Raw genomic sequence first — 16,991 nt, 5'->3', positions numbered from 1 at the left:
GTAGCTGTTTACTACAAAAGAGACACTCGAACATGGTCTTTTATAGATGGGTGCTGAACTGTTGTTAATCCTAAGTAATTGAAAATAACCTTTATGTGTCCCTGCATGTAAAGCTTCAATCTAAGACACATCAACGATCCTCCGTGTGTAAACGTGTACCAGGCAGGAACTCAGCACTGCCTTTAATTTTGTTGCGGTATTTAGAGATAAAATCTTTTCTGTGTAGTCGGGAAAAAGGTTGGGACCAAAGTAATATCAAATACATGTTGTTGTAGTGCCTTGATTGTGCCAAATGCCTGTTGTGTTATCTCTAACACCATATTTCTCTTTGATTAATAGAAGGTATTTTTAAATTCCAGTTACCAGTTTCGTTTCAATGAATAAGTCAGTCGTGTCTTGTTGCCATCTCCTCCTCTCCATCTCCCTTTGAGGAGGGGGGTTTTAGACTGACTCACCTGGGTGCTTTGCATTTTCTTTTCTCTTTCAGGTCAAAACATCTTTCCCTGATTTTCTTCTAACCATGCTGCTAGTATGGGTTGCTGAACATGGCTATCAGTCGGCATGTGACAGCAGATTGCATCGCAGTCAGCCGCACACCTTGTTTGACAGGTGATGTGCGCAGATGTGGCGGTTACAGGAGCCAGCTCAGTGAACACATGCTTCAACCTCAAGAAGGGAAACTGTTCTCTGCAGCTGTTCAGCCTTGATGCTGCTTTTCTTTGACAGAGACAAAACAGCAGAGAACGCTAGCGTACACAAACAGCCTGCAGCGCTGTAAGGAACCGACGTATCGCTCATGTGATGTAAATACATGCAGGCGGACATTATTAAAAGCAGAGGAGGAGGATGTCATGCACTGCAGCTGAACTAATGAAAATTCTTGAGGGAGTTTTTTGTATTGAAGCTGTACTTTAATTTGCATAATCTAATCTTTTAATGTCTGCAGCAGCTGATGGCCTTTTTTTTTTAAAGCCAAAAGTCAAAGAAAATTATCTAAACAAATCTGAAACAAACTAACTAATTACACTCACACCTCATAGGGTAGCAAATATAAAGCTGATTGTTCCGTTCTACACCAAAATAGTAATAAACTGTCTTAAAACTTGCCTAAAAAATGTCACACAACCAACTGTGATTAAAATGATATTAAAAAAAAAAAAAGGTTGCGGCTACCACTGAGGGCCCCTGAGACACATATTTGGTATTGATTTTGAGAATTTGGGGGTTTTACACAACCTGCAGAGAAACACACAGCTGTACACAAACTCCACAGGTTGCTCTTTGATTCTTGTATTTGTGTACGAAGAATTTTTTACAATGTGAAAATATTTTCGAAAATAGATGTAATTGGTTTTGTGTAATTACACGTTTTAAAAAAGAAAAAGAAAAAGAAATGTAAAAACATACATATAAGAGAATTGTATAACCCTTTTTGGTAGTTAGAAAGCAGATGAAAAACTTCTGAAAATGCCAGCAAAGAAATGTGTTTCGTGAGGAAACTCTGGACTCTTTGAATATGTAAAATCCTCATATCAATCATGCTGGTGGTGGACAGCTTTAACATCCAACATTTGTTTCTGTTTTGTTTTGTTTTGCTTTTTTTCCGTTGTGACAACCAAGTTTTAACATCAGCTGAACCCTACCATTATGAATAATTCCAATGTAAATACTCCCCTCTTACAAAACACACTGTTGTGACAGAGAGCTCCTTTAGAAGGGTTTAGCTGTCTGGGGGAAAACAGAGGATTTGCATTAGATCGAGGCTTTTGTTTTTGTTGTTATCTGCAGAGCATCCAGTTTGTATTCTTGTCTTGTCGTCCTACTCTTTGTGATTAATCTGTGGCTGAATAGCATCACGACTCCACTGAGGACGAATACCATAGATTTTATTTCACCTCATTAATGTCTTGATAAATCCCACAGCGCAGCAAATCTTCGGGACAGTAATTTCGCTGATAAACACATGCACAGTCGCTCTCACAGATAAGCACACAAATGCATGATCACAAATGAGTATTGTGACACACAGCTACAGTTCTGAGCACACGTACAAACTTACTGAGCTGCACACACATCAGAAAAACAAACCCATGAACACACACTTATAAATACACATACAGACCTGTGATGTAGCACGTCACAAGGCGGTTCTCCAGTGCCACATCAGCATCTGTGGTCGTCATGGAGACGATGGGTGCAAAGGGTGTGCTGTTCTCAAACACCGAGCCGCGGTACACGTCGTCGGAGAACTTTGGCGGGTTGTCGTTCTCGTCCGTCACCACCACCTCCACCAGGACGCTGGACGACAGCTTGACGTCGCCGCCGTGGTCAGTGGCGACCACGTTGAACCTGTAGAGCCTCGTCGCCTCACAGTCCGTCTCCCGCAGCGTGGTGATCCAGCCACTCTCTCCATCAATGGAAAACACCTCGGCGATGTCGAGCGTGGGGTCATCAGGTAACGACTCTAAGCTGTAGGTCACAAGACCGTTGGTGTCTGTGTCCGGGTCATTGGCAGTGACCTAAGAGTCAAGACATACAATTAGTTGTTGTACTCCTTACTCCGAACTTTTGCATATTTGGTAAATACACTGCTGTGTCATGTTACTGGCAGTTAGATGAGAAAATATAGATCTTTTTTAATCTAGGCTCAGTAGAGACAATGGTGCAGGATGGCTAATATATGTTAAAGCATAAGTTCAGTGTAAGACAGAAGGGAAAACAGGAAAACTTCCAGATAATCTGACTTGTGAGTGCTGCTGTGACACAGCGGACGTAAACAACAAAACCGACACTGATCAGTAAAAACTGCTTTCATCAGGATCGCTAAATCTCCACCGTATTTGTTTATATGCAAATCCTGGTGATGGTAGCTTTGGAGAAATTTTGCTTTTTGTTATGTGTAGTCATGAAAACTCAACATTTTAGTCAGAATTAAAACAAGAAGAAAGAAGTCTTTTTTTTCTTCTTCTTCTTCTTCTTCTGTTTTAACTGCTGAATGTTTGTATTGTTTGGTCTGACAGTTTAAACAATATTACAAACTCAATCTTCAGAATTCACGGCTGAAGTTTGACAGCAGGGAAAACTACTAACCTCATGAAAAAGAAGAAAAAAACGCACCTAGCAACCTCAAGGAATATCTTCTATTCATTTCTCTAATTGGCTGGCAATCTCTTAATCAGTGAATCGAAGAACTACTTGAAGTTTGTTTATCGTTCAAAATGCTACATGGGATCAGTAGGACAAGCCACTAAATTCTCAAAAACGAATGTCTCGCTAAGTCATGGCTAAAGGTTTCTCCATGGCAATCTGTACTTCCACTTCCTAAAATCTACTGGCCTGCTCCATCGTGATTAATGTATGCTACAAACTAAATGCAAAACTATGAGCTACAATTTCAGACTAAATACAACCATAGCTCACCAAACTGCAACATTCAGTGGCACAAGCCGAACCTCTAATGCTCTGAGCCTTCATGAAGTATTGCCCCCCAAGCATGGATTTTTGGAGGTAAAACTATCTTTAGTAACTCTACTATAGACCGTGGCTCCTCTGGTTGAAAAATAAGTAAGAAAAGTTCCTGTAGCAGTAAATAAATACATAAAAACTTTCAGCATCTCACCTGGATAACAGTGGTTCCAGCAGGCATGTTTTCTGCTAAGAACGCTCTGTATGGACTTGCATCGAACACCGGCTGGTTGTCGTTCACATCCTGAACCTGGATGCTGACAGACACCAGAGAGGCCACATCGGTCCCATTGTGGTTCCCCTGGGCGATCACATCTATCTGGTACCACTTTGTCTTTTCGTGGTCAATGGTCTTCTGCAACAGCAAGGTTCCACTTTCTTTGTCCAAGCTGAACACTCTGTCTTTGTTGCTTTCAACTGTGTTCCCATTCACCAGGCTGTAAATGACGGGCATGTCAGAGTCGGCCCTCACAGAGCCAATCTCTGTCCCAATGGAAATGTCCTCTGCAGCTGAGAAAGTGTAGAGAGGCTCAGAGAACTTTGGAAGGGGAACCTCAGGAGGAACCACTTTCACCTGAACAGGGACTGTGGAGTTGTAAAAAGGGAGGCTTCCATCACGAGCCTTGACTTTGAAATTGAAGATCTTGTTCTCCATGCCAACAAGACTCTCTTTGACACTCACGACTCCAGTGAAAGGGTTGATCTCGATTATGTCTTCTGTGACCTCTTCAGCTTCGTCCACTGTGTAGGTGACATCTGCATTTTTGCCATCATCTGCATCATAAGCCATGATTTGAATGACTGGGGCGCCTTTATTTACAGTTGACTGGATCGAAACCTGGTACTCTGATGCTTTAAACTGAGGCACATTGTCGTTCTCATCTGTGAGAATGATTTTGACAGTGCAAAAGGCCACCCTTCCGCCACCATCTTTAGCCATTACTTTGATGGCGATGACTCTCTGGGTGGGGTTTTCTCTGTCCAGTGGTTGAGTAGTGACAATCTGCCCATCTTTGCGGATGGCAAATTTCTCATCGGCAAGTTTGTTGATGATGGTGTAGTCAACGCTGCCATATGGCCCATCATCAGGGTCAATCGCTGCTAATCGGATCACACGCGTCCCTGGCTCAGCATTTTCAGCCAGCTCTGCTTCATAGATGTTCTGCTTGAAATATGGACTATGCCTGTTACTGTTGATCATGTCAATATTGACTGGTGCTGTTTTCTGAAACACTCCATCAGACACCGCCACAGTCAGGTTGTAGTGAGGATCCAGATTCTTCTTGCAGACATTAGAAAAGGAGATGATCCCTGAAGATTCATTGATGTTGAAGTACCGGCCTTCATTCCCTGAGAGGATTTTGTATTTGAGGTTGTTTAGGTCACCAGTGTCGGGGTCTGAAGCTTGGATTTTAATGACTATGTGGCCACACTTTGCCATTTCATCTAATTTGGCTTGATACTGGGAGCTATCGAAGTCTGGTGGGTTGTCATTGACATCAGTGACATTTACAAAAATTAAGGCCTCACTACTGAGCGGGACAGTCCCATTGTCCACTGCTTTTATTTTCAAATTAAAGTGCTTTTTCTTTTCATAATCCAGCACCTGTTTTGTAACAATCAACCCACTCTGAGGGTTTATCTCAAAAAAATCTGTTTCATCCTCAGTTGATTTAACTATCTGAAAGGTCAAGTCTTTATTTTTACCAGAGTCTCTATCAGAGGCAGAAACCTGTATCACAGAGGTGTTGATTGGAAGCCCCTCAGCAATGTTCACACTATACATTGGCTTTGAGAAAACTGGTGCATTGTCATTCACGTCCTCCACTTCTATTTCAATTGAGGCCTCTGAGAAAGCTCCAGTCACAGCATCTGTAGCTCGGACTGTCAACAAATGCATGGTTTCGCTCTCGTAGTCGAGGGGGTTGGTGACGGTCAGCACACCAGTTTTGAAATCAATGTGAAAGTGTTTTGAAGCGTTTTCCTCTTCAAGGTTGTAGACGAGTCGATAACCTTCCGGGTTCCTGGCCTGAACATGCAGGATGGTGGTGAATGGGGGCACATTCTCGGGAACTTTCAGTGGGTAAAGAAGAGTCTGGAAAACTGGGTTGGTTCGATTCCTTACTTGAATACTGAGCTGAGCCATGGTGCTGTGACTGGGCTCGCCTTCATCTACAGCCAAGACTGTCAACACATATTTGTTCAGCGCTTCAAAATCAAGAGGTCTTTGAAGGGACACATCGCCTACATCAGGATCTATCCTGAAGAGGTCATAGTCCTCCTCCAGTGAGTACATGATGGATCCATTCTCTCCCAGATCCCTATCGATGGCGGTGGCTTGATACAGAACATCTCCTGGTTCTGAGTCTTCAGAAATCATCATTGAAAAAGGCAAGTTAAGAAACTGCGGAGAGTTGTCATTGACATCATCTATAAAAACCTTGACCTGGGCTGTAGCTGTTCTGGGTGGTGTTCTCATGTCTTCTACTTTTACCACGACATCATAAACATCTTTATCCTCTCGGTCAAAGGATATACCTGTGGTTTCAAGCACGCCTGATGTCTGGGAAATTGCAAACTTCCCCATTGGATTTATGACAGAATATAAAAGAGGTTCATTAAAAAAACATCCTGTGACTTTGAGTGCCGCTAAAATTTTGACTGTCTTTAGGTTTTCTGTAACACTTGCTGAATACACGTTCTGTTCAAATGCAAGATCGCTTGCAGTTAGGTTTGTTACGTTTACTTTGATGGTAGCTGAGTCTTTGTAGAGGCCGTCAGAAGCTTTGACAAGCAGCTGGTAAAACGGCCTGAATTCAGACACGTTGTTCACAGTGATTATTCCAGTATTGGGGTGAATTGAAAAGGCATTGTGAAGGTTTCCCTGAGATATGGTGTACGAGACTGCCGAGTCGGCGTCATGGGCCATGACGCGCACAACCTCTGTATCTCTGACAGCTGGGAAGATGATGGATGGTTCATACACCGGGGTGCTGAATTGTGGCGGGCAGTCATTCAGGTCCAGGACACGAACAGTGACCTTGGCAGGCTCAGCTGCATACAGTGATGGCTCCCCGGAGTCCTTCACCTGCACCGTGAAGTGATACTCAGCCTTGGCTTCAAAGTCAACTGGTGAAATTAAAGAGATGGTACCCATACTTGAGTCTATCCTGAAGACTTTCATGGCCTCTGGTTCAAGGATGTAATACGTCAGCAGAGAATTTGAATCTCGATCTGCATCCGAGGCTTGAACAACCAGAGGAGTGTTTCTTTCTCCCATGACCATGCTGTTTACATGAGCTGACTCACTTATTTGCCCTAAGTACTCCCCCTGATGAAAAACGGGAGCGTTGTCGTTCTCGTCAATCACATAGATGTGGACAACTGTCCTGGACAAGGCCCCAGCTGAGGTGGAGGCTGTAACTTTTACCTTGTATGACTCACAGATTTCAAAATCAAGGTGCTTTTGGGTAGAAATCAACCCAGTGTAGGGGTTGATATAAAATGTCCCATTTGAATTGCCACTTTCTATCCCATAGTGCACTGAGGCCGGGCTGGAGGCTGACACGGTGACCACCGGGCTACCAAGAGCAGCTAATTCGCTGATCTCTGTTAGGTATTCATCTGAAGGGAAGGTGGGCGGGGTTCGGTCAGAGATGCGGATATTGAGGTGGACGGAGCAGAGGTCGCTGCGCTGCGGGAAGCCCTGATCAGTGGCCTTCACTGTGAGGTGGAACTGGTCCTGAGGCTGAAGGTCTAAAGGTTTGGAAACACTGATGGAGCCCAGCTCTGGATCTATGGAGAAGATGTTGTCGATGTTACCTGCAGGGAGAAAGGAAATTATATGTAGCACAGGTCCAAAATACATGTAATTAGATGTTTTGTTTATTAATCATTCTGTCAAAGATCTGAGGTCTGACTGCTAAAATCACATTATTTATTTTCTTGTCAGCTGTTAGAAGGTCGCTGCTTCCAGTCAAGAAAAGCCTGCATAACTCCTAGTACGGTTTTATACAGTTTAAACAAACCAAATGTCAGTTCGTGAGCTTCAAGGGGCTGGCAGGTGTATTTGTTTGTCTTTGCACTGAATCAAATCAAAATAAATGGATTTCCCACATATAGACCTTTTTTTTTTTTTTAACACGATGATAAGTTAAGTACTGTAAAGGTATCTGATAGTAGGTTAAGATGACTTGGTTTGCTGACAGTATTACCTTTTGCTGAGTTTATTAGATATAAAAAGTATAATTTTGTTGATGTGGCTGTTGGGATACAAACTAAGCAAACTGCACTGTCAACATTTATCCCAGCCATTTATTCTTCTTTTTTTTTTTTTTTCACTTGAAAAACAAAAGAGATCGTGACAGCTGAATCTCATAATAATAGTAAAGATGGATGTTCTTTGTTGGATAAAATACACTGAGCAGGCATAATGTGTTGTAGTGCAGCAGGCGGGGTCATGCACCCTGCTCTGTCACATATTCTCCCCACTGCTTTGATCACACATGATCAGCAACATCCCCTGGATAAATCCCACACTACTGCATGAGAATGCAACTTGTGTGCCCCAACTGTGCCACAAATCTCTCAGAAGGTCAAGATGTTTCACAGCAATGTTTGATGTGAGAAGCAAACACAAGACATGAGGAGGACTGAGGACTGGACGATGAAATTCAAATCGCAGATATCATCACTGCGCCCTTGAACCCTCTGTGTCGGTGGAGCTAAGCGTCTGACATTCAAAGGCTGTGGTTGTTGGAAGACAGTTCCCATTGTTCAGGAGTAGAAAACGGTGGTAGTTCCCAGGTGTGAATATGTAGAACTCAATGAATGTGAAGCAGAGCTACCCTGAAAAGGAGCAAGAAGCATAAATAAAAGATACAAATAGGCCCTTTGTTTCTCACCGGAGTGCAGAGAATAGCTGATGTCGGCATTGCTTCCCATGTCCTTGTCCAGGGCCTTGACCCGGATGACCTCGGAGCCCGTGGGGGCCAAGTTAGAGATGCTGGCCTCATAGCGGGGGCTGAGGAACGCCGGCGAGTGGTCATTACAGTCCTCCACGTGAACCACCACCTTTGCAAAGTTCCTCTTCACTGGTATCTCTTGGTCACGCACCTGAGGAGGAAATATTTAAGGGTTAAGACTCCTGAGGCTTTTAAAGTTTTATTTACCGAATCAAAAGAATTTAAAATATCAAGTCATGAACATGGTCTGGGTATTAAAGTATATTTTGTTTTTCCAGTTTAAACCAAAAATTTCATGCATGACTAAGAAGTCACACACAATTTTCACTTAACTAATAACATTCATGCCCTTATTAAGTATACTAAAGGTTATAGTAAATATAAAATAGCTGATTCTGAGAGGGTCCCTGGGAACGTTTAAGATTCAGTTTTAAATGGAATAACGTATACTTCAACAATTATAAGGCCTGAAAAGGAAGTGTTGATGAAGATCAGGAGACATGATGGAAAACTCTACAACAGCTACATAATGAAGCTTGTTCTGATCATGTTTTCTTTCATCATATGTTTATTTTATTGAAATTTAAGTTTTTAAATGGTTGTTTCTTTTTGAAGGTTTTGTACGTCCTGTAACTAAGATCTATTTGGCTCTCTTCTTCTCTTTTCTGCAGTTATTCCACTGATACCGCTACTTAGTTACCATGACGATAAGTGTATGAACGGAGATCATCTCGTAGTCCAGCTCCTCCGTCATCACCAGGACTCCGCTCTTTGGGTCGAGGTGGAAGAACTTGGTGCTGTTGGGATGCAGGCTGCTGTGGATGGAGTACACCAGCTTGCTGTTGGTGTCGGCGTCCTGAGCGCTGATCTGCAGGATGTCCTTCCACGGAGACGTATCCTCAGGAACCCGCACCTTAAACACAAATAGGGCAAAAAATATTCCATGGTGTGATTCATAAAGGTGGTGTAAGGACAGGAAGACGCAATGACGACGAAAAATTGCCACAGCCCTAATTTCGCAAGCCAGAGAGGATGCTGATTACAGTGATCAAGGAAACAACAGCACATGTTTGGGCTTAAACATAATAATTTCACTGAGAGACTTTTAATCAAATCTTATCTTATAAATCCAGAAAAGGATGTTGTTTGATCTTTTTCTGTAGTGTAGTATTTGTGAAACTGACGGTGGAGCTATTTCAGAAGAGGGAATGCCTCTCAGTTCAGCTCAGCAAGATTGTTTCACGACAGCAAGACGAGACTTTTAAAAGAAAAGACACTCCTATGGCAAGCTGTTTGAACATTTAATAGCTAAACCGAATGTGTAATGCAGATGCTCATAATTTAAATCAATTAGGAAAAACAGTGCAGGTATCCACAGTGCCATTTACCCAGACAGATGACATCACTTACACCATTCGTATGGTCTGCACATGGTCAATGGTCTTCACTTATAAAACTCCTTTCTACTTTAGCGGCACTCAAAGCGCCTTACAATGTGTTTCCCATTCACCCAATTACACACACATTCACACACCAATGGCAACAGAGCTGCCATGCTGCCATTTGGGAACAACTTCAGGTTCAGTGTCTTCGACATGTGGAGGGGATGGGGATTAAACCAGCCAACAATGCCATTAGTGGACAACCCGCTCTACCACCTGAGCCACAGCCGCCCATTCGTATGCTGCTCATTGCAAATTCAGCTGATGCCCAGAATGTAAAGTGCAAATTATGCAGCTGAATGAGGACAAGTTGTAACCCCAAATTCAAGATATCGTAGCTGTCAATTTGACAACTTGCTTCTCAAACAGACTATGACACTGCAACTGTTTTAGTACATTTTGAATCACAAGCCTCTAATGAATGAAGCTCTCGTTTTTCTGAAACTCCTTGCTTTCTATTTCACAGCATTTTCCTACAATCTTATCCACAACAGCTGCCACGACTACTTCTGCAAACCCTATTCAGACGCTTTGCTGGACCAACAGCCAATGGGAAGCTTTGCTCGAGCAGCATCACACACAACAACTCATTACTGACTAGACAAAACTGAATTTCAGATTCCTCTTTCGTTTTGACTGGACAAAATGGCATTGTTAACCCTATTCAGGACTTTCATGTTGCCATACGTAGAAGTTCTTTCAGGGTCCATTGGACTCCAAGAAAGAATATCCATCCATCCATCCATCCATCCAAATTTTCTGATAAGTTGACGTATTTTTGGTTCCAAATGCATGACCAATGTCCCTCGTTTTAGATAAAAACAAAAACAAAAAAACACTTCAAAAATAAAAAATAAATTAAAAAACAATACCTGTCACCTAAACCTAACAGCCTGGGGTCCAAAAAGACCTCAAAAGTCTTGAATAGGGTTAATGTTAAATCCATGTTAAAACGGCTGCCATACACAGTTCATACAGCCTTTAGCTTTTTATTGTCACAATTTCTGTAGAAAAATCATACTCCGACTAAAAGTCATAATCTGGTTAAATCTGAACACAAACACACATTAGTTATTGTTATCTTTGTCATCCTACACAACATCCATAAACTGACTTAGCAGTCATGATAAAAAGAGAGATGGTCTTTCACAAGGTTTGTCAGTATAAAGAAATCCAGTGTACGTAATTGAGTACAATGCAAACAGGAGCAGCTAATAGATGATTTATCTTTCAAAATGAGGCAAAAATAAATAAATAAATGATAACTAGATAATAAAAGGCTCTGTTACTTTGAGTGTTATTTGTTTTATAGTCAGAGAGAAGCTAAAACCCCTTGGAAAAAATGCCTAAGGACTTGTAATTACAGCATGCTGACACTACTTAGGTACTTTGCACACCTGGTTGTGTCTCTGAAAAACCTATAATTATCTGTAAAGAATGTCTTTTTGGGTATTATCGCCGTAAAAAAACAATTTAACTACTAAGCTGAATAACCCAAGTTTAGTATTTCAATGAGAATCTGCGTGATTTTCCTCAACTCTCACCTCGTACAGCGGCTTCAGGAAGACAGGGCGATGCTCATTCATGTCCAGCACACGGACGTAGGCCTGCAGTTTGGAGATGGAAGACACAGGGTTTAAGAAAATGGATGCTCAGCATGAACAACATAAAATATGGAAGGCAGTGCTTCAAAAGCTGCCTCACACGCGGTATCTGATCCGTAGCCGCCTGCAGGATTTCAAATTAGATTCTAAACAAGCCGGAGATTTTGAAAATGAAATGAACACGTAAATAAAGTTGCAGGATGTTCTCGTTTGATGCTGCTGGTGCATCGCAGTGGGATGGTGTGCACAGTAATTTTAAGGGGCCATCACACTGACAGTTTGTTTTTTTCTTTGATCTCAGATATTCTGATGCTCTGTTGTATCAGTTCATATTCATACTAAACAACTCCGAGCTAACTGTGGCTTTAGAAAGAAGAAGAACAACAACAAAAATCGCAGGCTACTGTTAAATAAATATACAAACACACCACATGGCAGTAAACAAATGTTAGCCTTAGAAATGCCAGAGAATGAAAAACCCGAGGCTAATCAGTGGTTTGAATCCCAGCTGGGTTAACAAACCTGGAGGAAGTTACATATTTTATTTCATTCATGTTGTGTGTCCTGTGAGATACCTGGCGGTCTTATCTCGCTGTGGTCACTTTGTTTTTACAAGTACACCTGTGTATGTGCTTTTTCTGGCTGTTTGAATCTGGAGAAATTGGTACAATCCATTATTTCTGACCTGCGTGGTGGCGCTGTGGTGGCCGTCGGTGACCCGCACCGTCAGGTTGTAGTTGGAGCGTCGAGCCGCATCGAGCTGGCGGGCGATGGAGATGGTTCCCGTGTTCCTCTGGATGTCAAAGTCTTTTTCTTCATCACCACCTGAGAGAGAGAGAGAGAGAGAGAGAGACAGATGAGGGAAACAGACAGACACACAGGTTTATTCCGTCAGGTGCTGAAGCTACAGTCTGTGGTGTTATGGATCGGATCGGGCCATGTCCAGCTGTCACCTGTAATATCTCAGATGATGTGTCAGACTCTCCAGGTCTGAGTTTGACTGGTTGCAGGAATGATGCATGTTGGCATCGTCCTCCAGCATCTGAAGAATCACAGAGATTTCCCTGAAGGGGCCAGTAGTGGCCGTAATTAATGATCCACTGTCTAACTTTGAAAGACCCAAACACCTTCAGCATCAGTCCGAGGGGAGAGAAAACACTGAGGGACGATACCAGTACCTATTCATCATACCACTTTTTCTTTTTTTTCTTTTTTCTCATAGATACTGGCAATTATGAGCGGTTGCATAGCACATGTTTCTATTAATCCTGAGCCAACATTAAGTACAAGTTCTAATCTTGTCTTGTACCGGGCTAATTGTAAAACAGGCTGTTTGGTAAAAATTGTTTGGACAGTGTTTCTGGTAAAGTTACTGAATGAAAATAGAACAAAAACAGAGAAGAACTGAGACAGTGAGAGAGAAAAACAGACTTTCTTTGCTTCATATGAATCCATCCATCATGGTGGGACATTTTGATGGCTTATTTACAGACAGAGTTGAGAAACCAACCGAGACATGCAGACCGGGCCGCGGCGTCGGCGACACCTCCTCTGTTTACCTGTCTCACTGCATGTTTGTGTTTTAGTTTCTGTTTAACCTTGATTTCTTTCTGTTTCCTGCCAAAAAAATAATAATAGCGGTGGGTGAAGTAGGGTTACGAGGGAGGAAGGAAACCAGCGAATGTAAATCAATTAATGGTAACGGCTCATGTCACAAAACTTTATTTAAAACTTCGTAGGTTCTTGTGAAAACATCACAGAACCGAGGTTTAGTGTGAAGAGTTGTGGGAAGGTTTACGATGTATACCTACAGTGTTGGTCCATGTTATCGATTCTGTTTTAGACTGCAATCATTCTCCTGAACAGTTTCTTTTATTATCTGCAGCATCAGAAACGTCCACTGCTTTAACCATTCAGTTTTATTTTATAAAGTCTTGTCTAAACTGCCACTGCTTTTATTAAATGTTTTTACTTCATTCTAACTCATTTTTATATCTTATTGTATACTTCTATATTCATCTTTTGCATGGTTTTGTTTCTCTTGTCTTTTTGCCTTATTACGCAGTCGATCATGTTTATGTAATTGTGGACAGCCGGAATCCTGATCCGGTTACTATTTGTTTGATTTGGCAGCCTTAGCACCACATAGGCTATTGTAATTGTAGTATTTGGTTGGTATTTCTGTGCCTGCACCTGCTCTTTACTCTTTACCATCTCAGTCGGGACTTCTCCCTCGCCTCCAGCTATCCTCATTGTTCTTTAAATAATTAGCTGTAGATCACTTCACTAGTGGAACGCAGTACCAGTGAAATGTAGAGAGGCTTTGACTGAATTACTGAAGAATAAAATCGACTACTTCCAACCACAATAGTGAACACAGTACGGCAGAGTTTTGAAAACTCTATGTTGCTTTGCGACTTTCCCAAACATTGTGCTGAACCCACAGCAGCTCATGTTGTATCATGTCATGAAAACCTAATTATATCGGGTACGGACGACGTTATGCTTGTGTGATAACATTTTCAGGTCTGTATGTGAAAGACGGAGGAAGCCACTGTTTGTGGGCTACTTTAGAGCCTCACGTTCAACATTTAGCAACTTTTTTGGCTTTTCAGATGTGATGAACAAGGTTTGGATTTGACTTACGACTTTATGACAGTGACTTGTCAATCACAGGGTAGCCCCGCCCCAAAACATCTCCTGCTTTATAGTCAGTTTTACTGTAAATGGGACCATAACTTACCCAATAAACACCGTGCTGGTGTCAAACTAGTGACTGAGACCGTAAAGCCATGAAATACGTAGAGATGAGAGAATGGAAAAGGGGAGACGTTGGCTCATTTTCTCATCGACTTCTACACAATCTGACTTATTTTTGCCACCAGAGGAGTCGCCCCCTGCTGGCTGCTAGAAAGAATGGTTCACTTTTCAGACGCGGCGACTACGTCCATCTTTCTTGAAACAGTCTGCGGTTGCACTACAATGACATTATGGGCTGTCTGTCCTTTAGCCTCTATCTTATTATGTTGTGTGCGGCTGAGCGCTCTGTTCTCCGGCTGGTCAATGTCAACTGGAAGTTGCCACAAGATGGGGGGAAAAAAAGCCTATCTTTTCATTGAGACAGATGAGACACCTCACAACAATGACACATCGGCTGTTGTCAACTATAGTACATCACAAGTGATAAAACATGTTTCAGTGCTGATAGCATGTAGCCTGAACCCAGCATCATCCAGACTCACAGCTGATGGGAAGACTGAGCACGAGCATCACTGCAGAGCAATATTTTCATGAGATGGTGTTTCTAAAAGCATGAATGAGCATGTGGATGATGTAATGTACACTCAGTTTCCAGTTTATTAGGTCTGCCTAGCTGTGACTGATGCAATAAATCCCCCCTCTTGAAGCTTATAATGTGCAATTTGTGTTGAGATAGTTTCTGGGAGGCGTTAACTCAACTTTATGGTCATTTTGAAGGCTGCAGCTGAATTTATTATTGTTTTACACTGTCAGGTGTTCTTTTTATTTTGTCCACTTACGTTTCTGGCCACAGCAGAGGGCAGTGATGCATATTTGGCAGTAATATGTTGTAAAAACTGCCAGTGATTGACAAATAAAAGAAGCTAAATGGACAGTAAATTGATAAAAAATACAGCTTTGATGTGTTTAAAATGTGCAAATGTCGGTTGATAGGGAATGTACTCAGTGTTAACTACAAACTCCACAAAGCTCCAAACCTTTACGTGACAATTTCTGGGTTCTGGATTTGAAAAGATGACTTACAGATGTCCAATACATCTAACTAACAGGTGTTCAGAGGAGAGTTTGCTTTTTAATATGCACAACACTTATCCGATTCTTAACTTCAAATGTGTTTGTTTTTCCTCTTTCCTTTGTCCCAAATTACCTAATTTTGCAGCATTCTGTACTTTTGCATTGATCCTGACTCAGACCATCTGTTTTATTTTATTTTCCATCCTCTGCTTCCTTTATCCTCTCTTCCTTTTCTGTCTTGCGTTCCTCTCATCCCTTCCTTTCTTTATCTCTTGCATCTTCTCGCTCTTTATCCTGCACTCCCTTGTTTTTGTCTCTCTCTCTCTCTCTCTCTCTCTCTCTCAGCAGGTTGTGTGTACGTATGTGAGAAGGGTAAACCTCATGCCTGCTCAGCCAGATGGTGTTTATTAAGAGATCCACCTTGCAAGGAGCTAAACACACATGCACACACATATACACTTACGTCGTTGTATCATGTGAGGCCGCATTCTGTCACTGCTTCATCTTAGTTTTTGCATTTAAGTGAGAAGTGTATTGGTCTGTTAGCATATTGTTGTTTATCTTACGCTTACATTATCTACAGCTTGTTCTATTTTCTGTACTTAGGGACTGCCACACCTCTCTGTTCATAGTCTAATTCCATCAGTGCTTCAAAATCTGACCCTCTCAGAATCAACTGTATTTTTTTGTACAATACCTTCAATATAACAAATGAAGCCAGGCGATATATTTATAGGACTACAGGCCCTCAAAGTACATTTTTTTACAGCATGTCTGAGCCCACAAATGATGCAATTTTGCCACCTGACACTTCCCGGTGCCGGGGAAATGATCATGCAGGATTTAGCAACGGTTTATTTGCTTGAGTAGATAGAATCCCACATTTTACTTTGTGAAGTGTCAACATATGTTGATATTAGTTAATAATGTTGACACAGAAGGAATGATAGAGGCTAGAATATGAGCCTGGCGTCAAAACACACATAATGAGACCTTCCATCTGCTATCACTTGTTCTCATCAACCACCCATCCCACATGGTGATTATGACTCCTGAAATTTTACCCAAAAGGCATTTTTTTAAAAATTGGTTTCCTTCAGTGAATTATCAGAAAATGGAAAAGACATCCAGGGTACCAACACTTTTGTAATTATGATTTATCCCATGACACTGATGTTATGACCAAAGTGCAGAACAAAAACCTGATTCTGACTTTAGATTGTGACACCTCAAGTGGATCCATGAGGCTTGTGAGGGTTTGTGTGTATATGTAACGATGATACACATTACTTCTGCATCTTGGATATTCAAATTTCTTGCATGCTTACATACACTGTTTATGCTGTTAATATTGCTGAGACATTTTACACTGCAATGCACTTTCACTGCTTCCTCTGGTTCGATGCTAATCTGCATTTTGTTGTCTGAGTAAATATACTCTGTGCAACGACAGCCAAGCTCAATCTAATCTAATTTCACCTAAAAGAAAGTTGGCATAAAGCACTGATACATCATTCCGACCTCTTCTTTTTCCCTCTTGTCTTTCCTTACATTGCACAAACGCTCCGCTCTCTATTCGTTGCCGATCGATAGATAATTGGGTCATACAGAGGTCTATCTCTGTCAGTTACGCCTTAATGACTAAGCTGAAAGACTGCACACTAACCCACCACATTGACAGGTCTGTGGAACTGATTTAGAATTTTTAAATCCCTGGATTGACTTCCTGTAAGATGCATTTC

The 16,991-nt window shown here is 41.8% G+C and overlaps 1 protein-coding gene across 1 annotated transcript in view; it reads right to left on the bottom strand.

Annotated features, from left to right (window-relative positions):
- fat2 (FAT atypical cadherin 2) overlaps positions 1-16,991 on the bottom strand; it is a 139,208-nt gene that overhangs the window by 75,097 nt on the left and 47,120 nt on the right. Inside the window, exons 7-12 of the mRNA XM_008306183.1 lie at positions 12,161-12,300; positions 11,416-11,478; positions 9,130-9,342; positions 8,370-8,580; positions 3,620-7,287; positions 2,123-2,519 (exon numbers count right to left, since the gene is read on the bottom strand). Of these exons, the coding sequence (XP_008304405.1) occupies positions 2,123-2,519; positions 3,620-7,287; positions 8,370-8,580; positions 9,130-9,342; positions 11,416-11,478; positions 12,161-12,300 (4,692 nt within the window). The remainder of the gene's footprint in view (positions 1-2,122; positions 2,520-3,619; positions 7,288-8,369; positions 8,581-9,129; positions 9,343-11,415; positions 11,479-12,160; positions 12,301-16,991) is intronic.

The sequence above is a fragment of the Stegastes partitus genome, unplaced genomic scaffold, assembly GCF_000690725.1.
Source record: "Stegastes partitus isolate 25-593 unplaced genomic scaffold, Stegastes_partitus-1.0.2 Scaffold45, whole genome shotgun sequence".
NCBI lineage: Eukaryota > Metazoa > Chordata > Actinopteri > Pomacentridae > Stegastes > Stegastes partitus.
Note: the sequence above shows the minus strand (reverse complement) of the source record. Positions and strands in the feature narration are given on the sequence as shown.